The sequence below is a fragment of the Choristoneura fumiferana genome, chromosome 16 (genome assembly GCF_025370935.1).
Source record: "Choristoneura fumiferana chromosome 16, NRCan_CFum_1, whole genome shotgun sequence".
NCBI lineage: Eukaryota > Metazoa > Arthropoda > Insecta > Lepidoptera > Tortricidae > Choristoneura > Choristoneura fumiferana.
Genome location: NC_133487.1, coordinates 9,304,235 through 9,317,687, shown reverse-complemented (window position 1 = coordinate 9,317,687; position 13,453 = coordinate 9,304,235). Strand labels below are relative to the sequence as shown.

Genomic DNA, 13,453 nt, shown 5'->3' with positions numbered 1-13,453 from the left:
TATATAACTGAATCGAAAAATCATCTGAGCAAACCCCTAATAGTTTTAAAATGCCTACCCAACGATACTCCACACTATAGGGTTGAATGAGAAAAAAAAACCCCCACTTTACGTCTATGGCAGGTACCCTAAAAAATTTCTTTTTTGTATTTTTATTGTACCATTTTGTCGGCATAGTTTACATTTATATCCGTGAAAAATTACAGCTTTCTAGCATTGATAGTCCCTGAGCAAAGCCGCGGACTTACAGACAGACAGACAGACAGACAGACGGACAGACAGACAGACGTGGCGAAACTATAAGGGTTCCGTATTTGCCATTTTGGCTCCGAAACCCTAAAACTAAGCCTACAGATTATTATATTAGTCAATCCACGTTAAGCCATCAACATTTCGATAGGAGAGGTTTGGAGGACCCATTGAAAGATGATTTTTTCCTTACTCAGGTTTTGATAAAATGAGACATCAAAATTGTTAAAGTATATAAGGTTTATTTGATATCATTAACCGTTTCAAATCTTTGTCAAAGAAATAAAATTCCGCATATTTTTTGCCGTTTACCTACACAGGTGCGTTCATACAGGACGATGTGTAATTAGTAACAAAATTGGGTTGCCCCAGTTAGCTACACTTCGCTTTATGACGTACGGACTCCCTTTGAAATCGTCCCCTTTTGATGTTCTTACTATAAGGTGATTTATCGCTCATTACCGCGCCAGCCCGAGACCTCTGTTTATTTAGACAAGCTAAGTTATTTGGGTTAACAGGCTGGAAATCATAATTTAGTTTTCAACACAATGTACGCTGACGCGAGAAGTACACAGACGTATTTAGATGATCTGCAACTGGATAAATCTCCGCGCAAAACTCGAACGGGGCGAATTAACGCGAACCTTTTAAGCGTCCCGAAGCGTTCCGGCTTCAACAAGCAAATAAAGATTTAGGAATTCGAAACTGAAGAAGTTAAACATCTCCGAATTCAAGGGGTGCGATCTCCCAAGCGTGCGATTCCGAATGTAAAGAGCAACGACATCCCTCTAACACTCTTTTTTACAAGACAGTGCCAGCGATAAAAAATTCAACACACGCTCGATTCCGTTTTTTTTCAGTACCTCCCTGACCTTTTTTACGACATGTCGACATACAGAGCGGCCGTTTTTTCATAAGCAGATCTTCGCATGAATGTAACCCTTTGCTACAAGGGAATATCTTTAATTTCATTTCGAAAATGAAAGCTACGAAATGTGCTTACCGCTTTTACTTTTTTATTTTTATTCGAATGGATGGCAAACGAGCAAGTCCCACGAGCAACACCAGGGGGATTGCAGATGCGTTGCCAACCTGGAGGCCTAAGATGGGATACTTCAAGTGCCCAGTAATTTCACTGGCTGCCTTACTCTCTACACCGAAACACAACAGTGCAAGCACTGCTGCTTCACTGCAGGATTACTTAATGTGTGCTAACCGATGTATTTTTGTCCCTGCAGTTCATTTCACGCACTAAGTTATCGTTGCGATACTTTAATTATCCTTTGGTCTCTTTAGTTACGCGTTTTAGATATAATCGAAATTATTTCACCTAAAAGCTTGACCAGTCCAGATGGTATATCACTAACCGAGGAAGATAGAAATGATCTCTTTAAATTAGTAAACAAGTTTTGGAAAAGTGTTGTAGCTACGTTTACGCTGAAGCGAAGCAATGTATGATATATATTTCCAGATTCTGAAAAATTCATCACTTTATATTCATCACTTTATAGGTCAGATGGGAGCTCATTTGCTCCGCATTTTGTTCTGAATAAGTTAACAATGTATTTTGACTATTTATTTATATCAATATAGCGGTAGTTGGCCGCTGTTAGCAATTAGGGCTTAATCTGAAAATGAAAACTATGTTTATTAAGCAACATATTTATTCTGCATTATTACTCGTAGTACTATTACTTGCGATTTTTTTTAATCAGTTATTTGATTACTCGTCTGTTGTTATTGACGAAATTAACAAAACAAACAAGTTTTTTTTAGTATCAAATACTAACATTCAAAAGTAGTGTTGACAAAACACCATTGTATTTAGTCAGTGAAAAGTGACCATAAAATTAGTTATGGGAAAAAATGCAGGGACGTTCACTTGAACTTACTCGACCACTGCCCACAATATTTCGGCTTAATTTTGAGACATTTTAAGTAAATATTGGAAGCCCTGTTGGAAGGCCAAGCTGTCGCTGGAGGCAGAACACAGGTACAGGTGCCTCAGTGTTACACGGTCGTTCAACATAGGGACAAATAGAAATTGATGTCGGAGGTTAAGATACTTTTCTTCGGATCGCTGAGAAAACATAGTAAGTAAGTTGTATAATTATGTGACATCTGACGCTTGTGGCACCATTTCTGGGGGAGTGCGAGTCGCTTTGCTCTGATACACCTCAACATAGCTCACAAATCACCTAAGAAAGATACGGAAAAATACCTAAGAAAGAGTTCAAATAACCGTTTAGTGAAAAACAAGTCGTCTTAAGTTTTGAAAATATAAAATATGTTTCGAAGTGATGCTCCAAAGTATTCTTTTCACGTAGTCTTAAATTCTAAGGCAATGTTTACGACGGCCGGCTGCGATCTGGAACTAATAAAAGTAGTTGGTCTGCACACGTGTGGCCAGTTCTTGGCCAACTTCTTATGTCTTCAGAGCTAACTTATTGTCGCTCTGTTATTTCATTTTATAAGTCAGTTTACAACAGTCGGATATTCTTTCGAGGAGCTTTGCGTCTGATATTGCGTTGTATTTATGAGCTCTGCAGCACTGTAGCTTTATGATCAAGTTGGGGAATTAAATCATGGGAGCTGAGCTGCTCAGAGAACGAACTGAATAATAAAGTCGTTTAAAAAATAAATGTGCTATGCAACGGCACTGCGTGGTACTACGTTTCCAGTTAAACAATATCAATGTAGGTACTCGTGTAGGTAGACACGTAAAGTACACGTTACTTTAATAGTTTTTATTTTTTCGTTCAATATTTTACGGTGAATTAATATTTTCCAAACATATGTCGTAAATTTTTCAAATAGCGAATACTCTTTAGTCTCGCTTTTAATTTAGACTTATTTCCTTAGTTGCATGGAAATCGAATAACTAAGTATATAGATATAGACAAACAAGCTAGGGTACCTATTTAAAAAAAAATATGGTATGAACATTTTATGAGCGGTTTTTAGGGTTCCGTTTTTGCCATTTTGGCATTTTTATAGCGGCTTTGCTCAGGGACTATCAATGCTAGAAAGCTGTAATTTTGCACGAATATATATGTAACCTATGCCAATAAAGGGTACAATAAAAAAATTAAAAAACATTTGTAAGCGCTGGGGCTTACATTCGACGATGAGTGAGAAAGTGGGAGAAATGGGAAAGGACTTACGTGTGGTGAACTGGCTTTCGCAGCGGTAACGCCGCGAAACGGAGATGAGCTGATGGTAGTCCTTTCTCTGAGGACTGAGCTGGATTGACACTGCACTGTCACACTTTTACAAGTTCTAGTACCGGCCGGTAGGTAGCATATATCGAGCTAAGCGAGCGCGGAGCGGAGCGAATGATATGACCTCTCGCGGCAGCTTCGATTACTTGACTGGCGGCGGGCGATGCGCTCGCGCCGCGCTTCGAATGAGTGAGTGAGCGAATGATTCAGGAGATGAATGGTTAGTCGTCCCGCGTGGCGGGAACATCCTGGGGGGCCCGGGGAAAGGCCTCTTCTTGAGCTGAATCCAACGGCAGCCTGGCTATCTTAAGCACAGGTCTGCGCAGATGTCCGTGAGCCGTGTCCAGATCCACCACTCGGATCACTCCATCCTTTCCAGGTATTGTGCGGGTAATTCGTCCCAGCCTCCATTGGAGCGGTGGGAGGTCATCTTCTTTTATGAGCACGAGTTCGCCAACTTGAGGAGGTGAGGAAGGGGAAAGCCATTTGGAGCGGGTTTGAAGGGTATGGAGGTAGGATCTGGTCCACAATGTCCAAAAGCGTTGAGAGAGAGCTTGTATGAGCTGAAACCGTTTTAGAGCAGAAATTGGTCTATCGTTAAAAGACGGTTCGGGCAGAGCAGTGAGCGGACGGCCTATTATAAAATGACCGGCAGTTAAGGGTTCAAAGTCCGATGGGTCGGACGAAAGTGGGCAGAGAGGTCGAGAGTTGAGTACGGCCTCGATTCGGGCCAGCAGTGTGCAGAATTCCTCAAAGGTAAGGTGTTGTTCACCAATTACACGGTAAAGCAACTGCTTTGTTGATTTCACATTAATTTCATGTAATGCGCCAAACCAGGCCCCCTTTGGGGGTTTAACAACCAGGTTATGTGCTGACTTGCAAGTTTGTGTGTGATTGCATCATTATTTGCCATGAGAAAGTTCTGAACGTCAATGAGCTGATTTCGAGCGCCTACATAATTCGTGCCGCAATCTGATCTAATCAAAATCGGTGTTCCACGTCGCGATACAAACCGTTGTAAAGCCGCGAGAAAGGCTTCTGTGGTTAGAGCGGAGACGGCCTCCAAGTGAACCGCCTTAGTTGAAAGGCACACGAATATGCAAAAATATGCTTTCAAAAGTTTAACGTTTCGCAACGTGCTAGACTTAACGAGAAACGGGCCGGCAAAGTCAGTCGTCACTTGGCTAAATACGGGCTGAGGGGTAACTCTATCTGCTGGAAGGTCACCCATAAGTGGGGCGTCAGGTTGAGCGCGACATCGGAAACATCTAATACATTTAAACACCCGACTTCGGATTGCCCGCCGTGCGGACAGTATCCAGAATTGCTGACGTAAAATAGCATGTAAAGTGTCGGCGCCAGGATGACAGTATATTTTATGGCAGTGATCAATGATGCGGTCTACGAGTGGGCTAGAGCTGGGTAGAATGAGTGGATGTTGAGCGTCGTACCGAATTGAGGCGTGAGAGAGACGGCCACCGACTCTCAAGAGACCGTCTTTCAGAAATGGTGAGAGGCGCTGAAGTCGCGCGGTACAAAGCTTATTCGTTTTAAGGCGATGAATATCATCAGCAAACTCATTTTGCTGAACAGAGCAGACCCAGAATAACAGAGCGTCCTTACGCTCATTAGCTGTGAGCGGACCAAAGCGTCGTACTTCGGGATTGTGTCTACAATTGAAAATAAAGCGCTTGATACAAGCCGTCACTCCGACGAGCTTGTCAAGAGAGCTGAAGCGAGTAAGCAAGTCATGATCGAGATCGGGTATTGCTATATGAGCTGGAACCATTTTTGGCTTAAGGCCTGGTAATACATGATGACCCAAAGCTGTCGGCATCTGGGGCCAGGTGCTCGGAGGTTCTTTGAGCCAACTGGGAGACCACCAGAGGTCATGATTTGAGAGAGATTGGGCTGACATTCCTCTGCTTGCACAGTCGGCTGAGTTGAGATGCGTGGGAACATGTCTCCACGTGGAGCTGATTGGACTAGACGTTATTTTACTAACTCGGTTGGCCTCGAAAGTTTGAAGTCGGTGAGGTGACGTGTTTAGCCACGCTAAAACGATCGTGCTATCTGACCAACAGGTATGCTGGTCGATAGTAATGTGAGCAGACAATTTAGTTGACACCCTAGTCATGAGCTGTGATAAAAGAGCTGCAGCTGATAGCTCCAGTTTTGGGATTGTGAGCCGATTCTTGATAGGCGCAACCTTTGACTTGGCAATGACTAGATTTACATTGACCTGTCCATTGGCATTGAGCTCATGAAGGTATATGACGGCACCGAAACCAGCTTCTGATGCGTCTGCGAATCCGTGCAGCGAGTATGTAGACGTGGGCTTATATTTGCAAATGTGCCGAGGTATACGGAGACATGAGAGTTGAGGCAGATCTTCTGAAATGTGCTGCCATTCCGTCTGGATTTCATCGGGAGTGGGCTCGTCCCATCCCAGTTTCAGAAGCCATAACTTTTGTAATAGAATCTTTGCGCGGAATATTACTGGTGTAACCCAACCGTTGGGGTCATAGAGAGACGCCACTGTGCTGAGGATAGAGCGCTTGGTGATTTGGGTAAGTGGGGGAGAGAGATGCGATAAGTGAACTCATCCGATTGAGGAATCCATTGAATACCCAATACTTTAATGGAATTCGATTCCGGTCTGATGTCAAAGTCTTTAGGCATGTCACACTGGTCATCTGGAAACCGTTCAAGGAGCTGGGAAGAGTTTGAGGTCCATTTACTGAGCTGAAAGCCACCTAGGGCAAGTAGGTTAATTAACTCGGTTTGGAGTGCTCGAGCAGACTCCACGGAATCATGACCACAGAGTATATCGTCAACGAAAATTGAGTGGCGTATTACTTGAGCAGCTTGAGGATAGCGGTGACCTTCGTCATCGGCTAGTTGGAGCAGAGTGCGGATGGCATGGTACGGGCTTGACCGTAAACCATACGTGACGGTATTGAGCGCATATGTGAGCAGCGGCTGGTCGGGGGAGGACCGCCAGAGAATGAGTTGATACTGTCTATGACCTGGGTGGATAAGTATGTTCCTGAACATCATTTTGATGTCAGTACTGAAGACTACCGGATGTGTCCTAAAAGACATGATAATGTCAACAATATCCTGTTGGAGAGCGGGACCTGTGTGCAGACAATCGTTGAGACTGACGCCATTTGAGCTTTTGCTGCTACCATCAAATACAGTGCGGAGCTTATCTGACCCCGATTTGAAGATGCCATGATGAGGGATGTAGAAGTGAGGCTTGTTTGCGAAGGTACTTGGGTGACAAGGTGACATGTGTCCCAAGTTGAGATAATCATTCATAAAGTCTACATATTTTGAGCGGAGGGGCGGATTTGCTTGTAGCTTCTTTTCGAGATTGAGAAACCTACGTAGCGCGATAGCATGAGTATTGCCTAGGGTCGGCGGATCGGGAAGAAACGGTAATGCTACCATATAACGGCCTGATGGTTCTCGAGTGGTTGTGGTGCGGAAAATTTGTTCGCACTGCTCTTGTAACGGGCTAGTTTGTATATGAGCTTGGGGTTCTTCTGACTCCCAGAACCTCTCAAGACCTTTGCAAATATCGTGAGCAGATACGTCAGGTTCAGGCTGTGAGCTTATAACTTGAGCTGAGTTAGTCTGGTGCGTTGGTGTCGCACATATGTCCTCAATGGGCCCTATCAATGCGAAGTCAAAAATCGTGCCGAAGGCTATGGGCTTCCCGCGGCCTAACGAGACCTTAGTCCCGTCCAAAACTTGGCCGAGAACGTCTGAACCCAACAGAAGATCAATCGGAGCTGGAGTGTTGTACTCTTGATCCGCCAAGGGAATCGGTGGCTGGCCTTTCACTTGTGCAATATGTGGGACTTTTTGTAATGGTAGATAACCGGTAACATTTTTTAAGATATGAGCTGTAGCCGTAATCGTAGGTGTGTCTCGATGTGTAGGTTGACATACTATTGTTACTGATGCTTTTGACTCTTGTGTGTGTTGGTTGCCCACACCTGCGATTTTTAATGAGTTTGAGTTTGGCGGTAAATTTAACATTCGGGCCATGCGCTGAGTAATGAGCGTAAGCATGCTACCACAATCTAGCAGAGCACGCGCTGTATGGTACTGACCATGCACGTCTGCTATTTTTAGCGAAACGGTAGGCAGTAAAATCGGTGTATTAGTTACGTGGTCTTCACGTTGAGCAGTATCACTATAATTATGTTTTACTGTTTGAGCTGAAATCGCAGGTTGGGCTCGTGGTTTTTGTGTTTGAGCTGAGTGAGAGTATGTGTGGGTTGTGTGAGTGTGTTTGTGCTGATGTGCTTCGCTTTCGTAGTACTTGGTTATTGCAGGTAGTCATTGCGGACCACCTACACGAGACCTACTGGGCGAACGCGAGTGATTGGGTGGGTTGTTTTGTGGCGGTGGGGTCATGTGTGAGGCGTGGGCCGAATAGTGTTGGGACTCATGGGTCGGGCGCTGTCTGGGCCGTGCCCTGAGATGCGAAGGTAGATGATGAGCGGCTGAATGAGTTGGAGATGGAGCACCGGGGCGATGAAGTGATGTGTGGTGTTTATCACTTCCACACTCTTTGCAAGCTCGCGTGGACTTGCACTCGTTCTCATAATGGGGACCCAGGCAGCGCTGACACCGATTGCGAGCCTGAATGAAATCCCAGCGGCCTTGGGTAGGCTGGTCGTTGTACCGTGGGCAGGCGATGAGCTTGTGCCCTTTGTCACGGCAGTACGGGCAGGGTGCATTGTTACCCGCTGTGACGTCACGAGTTGAGGGTTGAGCTGAATAAACTGGTCTGTGTTGAGCTGGGGACGGACCGAGGTACTCCGGGCGAGTCCTAACTGGGGCCATGGGACGTGTTTCTTTATATGTGGGCTGACGAGCCGGGGGGGTCGGGGAGGAGTGACTGGGGATTGCCTGCGGTATTGACGAGGCTGTGGGCTGACTTGCGGGGAAGCTGGGCTAGACCACTCGGTCTCGACACAACGCGCGTGTTCCTCTAAGAATAGGATTAAGTCGTTGAGGGTGGGCAGAGTTTGAAGGTTGCCGTATTTGCGCTCAAAAAGGGTCCGGAGCTCACCCTTGAGTTTTCTTACGACTATTGACACGAACACGTAGTCGCAATCCTTCATGGGCAGATCAAGATTGTTCAGGGCGGATTGTGCTGAAATTAGCGGAGTTAGAAATAATGTGCGGATATCTGAACGCGCGTGAATTTGTGGTAAGCCCATGATTATGTCGACAAATCGGTCGATCAGGACGCGTCGATTTTCATACCGTCGGGTGAGGATGTCCATGGCCACGGTGAAATTGTCATTGGTGAGCTGGAGGTGAGACACCATGCTCCGTGCCTCACCTGTAAGACACGATAATAGATAGTGGAGTTTAACTGCATCCGATATTGTGGCCATGTCATCAGTGAGACTTCTGAAGATGGCTATGAAGGAGGGCCAATCCTCTATTTTTGAGCTGAATTTGGGGAGCGCAATTTTAGGCAGAACGGCTGTAGGTGTGGTTGAGGTGGAGGGGAGTGTATTCTCCAAATGGGCTGACTTGAGCTGGAGTTCGGCGTTAGCCACAAGTATTTGGTTGTAGTCCGCAACCGACGTATCGTAAGCCTTAGTGTACGCCGCCTCTACGTCACTGGTCAGATCTTTTGCGTCCAATATGGCGTGGTACACTTCCTCCAATTTTAACTTATGCTCGTCCACCTTGGCGTACCTCGCGGTGAAGTCAGCCATTGTATATTTTGTGTCTTGCTTAAGCACCGCCATTGAAATTTCCCTGAGCTGAGTGATGGCTCTTGTTGCCTCACGGAAAATAGCGGCTTGAGATTTGGTCGGCATGTTTGAGCCAAACGAAATAAAAAATAAAAAAAAATATTAAAATACAAAATTAAATGTAAATTCTTATTGGGTTCCGTGGATGAATTTAATGTGTTATAGAATAGGTACTTATCGTGGTGTTGTTATGTAATAGGCAATGAGTGTGTTAAATTGTAATGAGACAATGAAAAGGTGTGTGAAAATATAAATGGGTTTTTTTTTATCACTGTATATATGTGTTGTTTTTATCTGAGCAGGCTGTATATGTACGTAGCGAATGTAATTGTATTATTGATGTTTTGAGAAAAAAAAGTGAAGAAAAGATAAAAATTCTACAAGTGTATTTTATGACACCCTGTATATCGTATAACTTGTAATGTGTTGAGCGGAGTTTACGTTCACTGTTTGTTACTAGGACAAAACTGAGAAGGAGAATTTAAAAATAATGAGAAGAAAAAATTTTATCACCCTATGTACTAAATTTTTGGGGCAACCTGTATAACACTATATAATCCACTGCAATGGATAGTTCTAATAAACGACAAAAAATAATGTGCTGATTCGGAAGGTGAAACTGTTAACTGTTAATAATTTCACAAATGGTTTTCCGATGTTCCGTACTGAACCCTAAATTCGAACACGTACGTTGAAATGAAATAAACTAGGTACTCAACAAGTACGTAATATAACTATAGTAATAACTTTGAGCTGAGAATAATACGTGTATAATATTTACGCTAGTTATGGTAGTAAGTAGGTATAAGTTTTAATTATCACTTAGACAAGTCCAGCCACGTTCCGACAAACGACGGATAATGTAATAACAATGCAATCACACCACACCTGTTATCGCGCGATGGATGTTTGTAAACAATATTATATTACCTTTGAAGAAACTTCCTACTTATAAAAAATATTCGAGAATGTTCGTTGAGTGAAGTTGCTACCTACCCTTATTCCATAATATGACAATATTAGGTAGAAGTAATTAGTTGGCAAATGGGTTGTTATATTGAATAATGTGAGTTTAATGTGGAGATTTGTTGATTAAAAGGACAATAGGTACCAACGTTACTTTGAGGTTACTTTTCTAGTTCGTGTACGACTAGAAAATTCTGGAATGGGCTGAGTAATTAATGTGGTTTGCCGTTTCTAAATACCTAATTGGGATTGTACCTTAAGTACTTTGTTTGTTTTTTACTAATTATGAGCTGAGATTACACTGTAAGTGCGTTAAATCGGCAAAGTATTCGGAAATTAAATGGGACAAATTAACGGTTTTTTTTTGCAATGTGGGTAATTTATTGGGGCTGATTAATAGCTGTGGGTCTGTTATCCACAGGGCAGGGTTCTAAGGATCGAAGGACCAAAGATGTATCGTAAGCGAGCTAGAGGGGTGCTTACAAGATGGCTCGAAGGACCAGAAGATGTAAGCGCTGGGGCTACATTCGACGATGAGTGAGAAAGTGGGAGAAATGGGAAAGGACTTACGTGTGGTGAACTGGCTTTCGCAGCGGTAACGCCGCGAAACGGAGATGAGCTGATGGTAGTCCTTTCTCTGAGGACTGAGCTGGATTGACACTGCACTGTCACACTTTTACAAGTTCTAGTACCGGCCGGTAGGTAGCATATATCGAGCTAAGCGAGCGCGGAGCGGAGCGAATGATATGACCTCTCGCGACAGCTTCGATTACTTGACTGGCGGCGGGCGATGCGCTCGCGCCGCGCTTCGAATGAGTGAGTGAGCGAATGATTCAGGAGATGAATGGTTAGTCGTCCCGCGTGGCGGGAACAACAATTTTGTAGAGTACCCCCATATACGTAAAGTGGGGTGTTTTTTCTCTCATCCAACCTTGTAGTGTGAAGTATCGTTGGATAGGTCTTTTAAACCATTAGGGGGTTGCAACAACTATTTTTAGATTCAGTGATTTGGTTGCAAATATTCAACTTTAAAGTACCTATCACCCAAGCAAAGGAAGAGCGGGCTGGTCCCAACCCACAGGCTCTGTAAGCCTAAGGGGAGGTCCGGAAACTGTGATTTCTAAACCTACTTGTAAGGAAATAAAATATTTTATTATTTCTATATATTTTTAAAGTTGCAAATATTCATTAAAATCGAGCGTCCCCTTTCCCCCCCTAAAATCTAAACCGGTGGGTGGAAAAAAATGAAAAAATTCAGGATGATAGTAGTAACTATATCAAGCTTACAAGGAAATACTATACGGTCAAGTTTTCTTGAAATTATTAGTAGTTTTAAAAGTAATAACAGCCTAAGGTATAAATATACCTAAACTTGGAATATTGACCGTACATAACCTAACCCTAAAAAAAAGTTGGAAAACCCCGTCTTGTCACTTCAAAGTTCAATATCTCAAAAATGGCTAAATCGATTTTGATAAGATAAAAATGTCTTAAAACCATCGATAGGGAACTTGCTTTTAAATAAAAAAAAAAAAACGCATTCAAAACCGGTCCACCCGTTTAAGAAGCTACGGTGCCCGACAGACCACAGCGGTCAAACTTATAACAACCCCTCTTTTTGCGTCGGGGGTTAAAAATACGAAATCCTTAGAAAAAATATTATTTTCGTAATGGCTACGGAACCCATTTCGGGCGTGTCCGACACGCTCATGGCCGGTTTTTTTGTGGGAAATGCCGTATTTGATACCAATTATATAGCACCTCAAAAAGTGAAAAATATAAGTTATTTTTTATTCTTATTACTCGAAATAAACGATAACATATATATCATCTGAAACCTTACCACTGCATCAATTTCAAACAGTTTTTCACAATCTAAAACGAGGTCAACGATAGACACAAATTCTTACAGAATCAATGAGATATACATTTCCCAGAAATAAATCCGAAATGAGAGTGGCTGCGTCTTTGATGTGTGGCAACGTTTTAGAAAACATCTGGGATATGTCTTTCACATGTCGAAGCAATCCAAGTGACATCCGCGATTTAGCGGATCAATTGCATTTGCCGTGGATCACGAGCGACATAATATAAATAACGCGTATCATGAGGCTTTAAACTGTCGCCGTCTCGCCGTAATTTCACAAATCTATGCCGGTTGCGTAACAGTGTTGTACCTACATCATATCGTCGCTCGGCAGGCAAAAAGTACTAAAGCGACACTTCGTCAACTTTACAGGAGAGCGATTTTAAAGTTTTTTTTTTTACGAAAAAAAAAATCATAACTTTTGAACCAGACAACCAATTTTGAAATTTCCAGGAATAATGACACATTTAATAGACTATAAAAGGTCTTAATAATTCATAGCAAAATCCACTGGTTTAGGAGATAAGTGTCGCTTTAGTAAATTGTCCCCGAGTCATCGAGCAAAAGCAATCAGGCAAAAAGACTAAACGTAAAAATTTACCTCAAACGTCATATTTTCAAATTAACTAATTGATTTTACGTCTCAATAAATTTAATATGTTTTTACTAACTACACACATTTTTTTCTTATCAAACTGTTCGTAATGCTGATTTTACTCAAATCGCAAGGGAATATAATTCCAAAGTACCTACTGAACAGAAATTATATAAATAATATTCATTAATAATCCTACTAATATATAAATGCGAAAGTTTGTGAGTGAGTGAGTGAGTGAGTGAGTGAGTGAGTATGTTTGTTACTCTTTCACGCTGAAACGGCTGGACGGATTTGGATGAAATTTGGTATGTGATAGCTGAACATCTGGAGATAAAACATAGGCTACTTTTTATCCCGATATTCCCACGGGATAGGGATAAAATCTCGAAATATCAACCGCTGGGCTTAGAGTCATGAAATTTGATAAGTAGGTAGCTGGACGTTTGAAATAACACATAGGCTACTTTTTATCCCACGGGATAGGGATAAAATCTTGAACTAATAACCGCTGGGCTTAGAGCCCTGAAATTTGGTTTGTAGGTAGTTGGATGTCTGGAATAAAACATAGGTGACTTTTTGACCGATATTCCCACGGGATACCTAGGGATAAAATCTTGAAATGACAACCGCTGGCTTAGAGCCATGAAATTTAGTATGTAGGTAACTGGACCTCTGGAATAACACATAAGAAAAGAAAGAAAGAAAAGAAAGAAAGAAACATTTATTCGTGGCAAACATAGAACAATGAATAAAAAATAAA

The 13,453-nt window shown here is 42.6% G+C and overlaps 2 protein-coding genes across 2 annotated transcripts; both read right to left on the bottom strand.

Moving 5' to 3' along the window:
• Positions 1–3,691: 3,691 nt before the first annotated feature.
• LOC141436570 (uncharacterized) lies at positions 3,692–7,553 on the bottom strand. Its single transcript, XM_074099574.1, has 3 exons — positions 6,330–7,553; positions 4,922–5,952; positions 3,692–3,989 (listed from the first exon to the last, which is right to left on the bottom strand). Exons 1-3 carry the CDS (start codon positions 7,551–7,553, stop codon positions 3,692–3,694), a joined length of 2,553 nt encoding a protein of 850 aa, XP_073955675.1.
• Positions 7,554–7,897: 344 nt separating this feature from the next.
• On the bottom strand, positions 7,898–9,421 carry LOC141436569 (uncharacterized). The gene has a single exon (XM_074099573.1). It carries the CDS (start codon positions 9,326–9,328, stop codon positions 7,898–7,900), a length of 1,431 nt encoding a protein of 476 aa, XP_073955674.1. The 5' UTR covers positions 9,329–9,421.
• Positions 9,422–13,453: the final 4,032 nt, after the last annotated feature.

Coding starts and splice junctions, on each gene's coding strand:
- LOC141436570 (XM_074099574.1), bottom strand. CDS start 7,553: ATGCTTACGCTCATTACTCAGCGCATGGCCCGAATGTTAAATTTACCG. Junction 5,953..6,329: donor GCTATCCTCAAGCTGCTCAA/GTAATACGCCAC, acceptor TTCCGCGCAAAG/ATTCTATTACAAAAGTTATG. Junction 3,990..4,921: donor CTCTCTCACGCCTCAATTCG/GTACGACGCTCA, acceptor ATTGTGGACCAG/ATCCTACCTCCATACCCTTC.
- LOC141436569 (XM_074099573.1), bottom strand. CDS start 9,328: ATGCCGACCAAATCTCAAGCCGCTATTTTCCGTGAGGCAACAAGAGCC.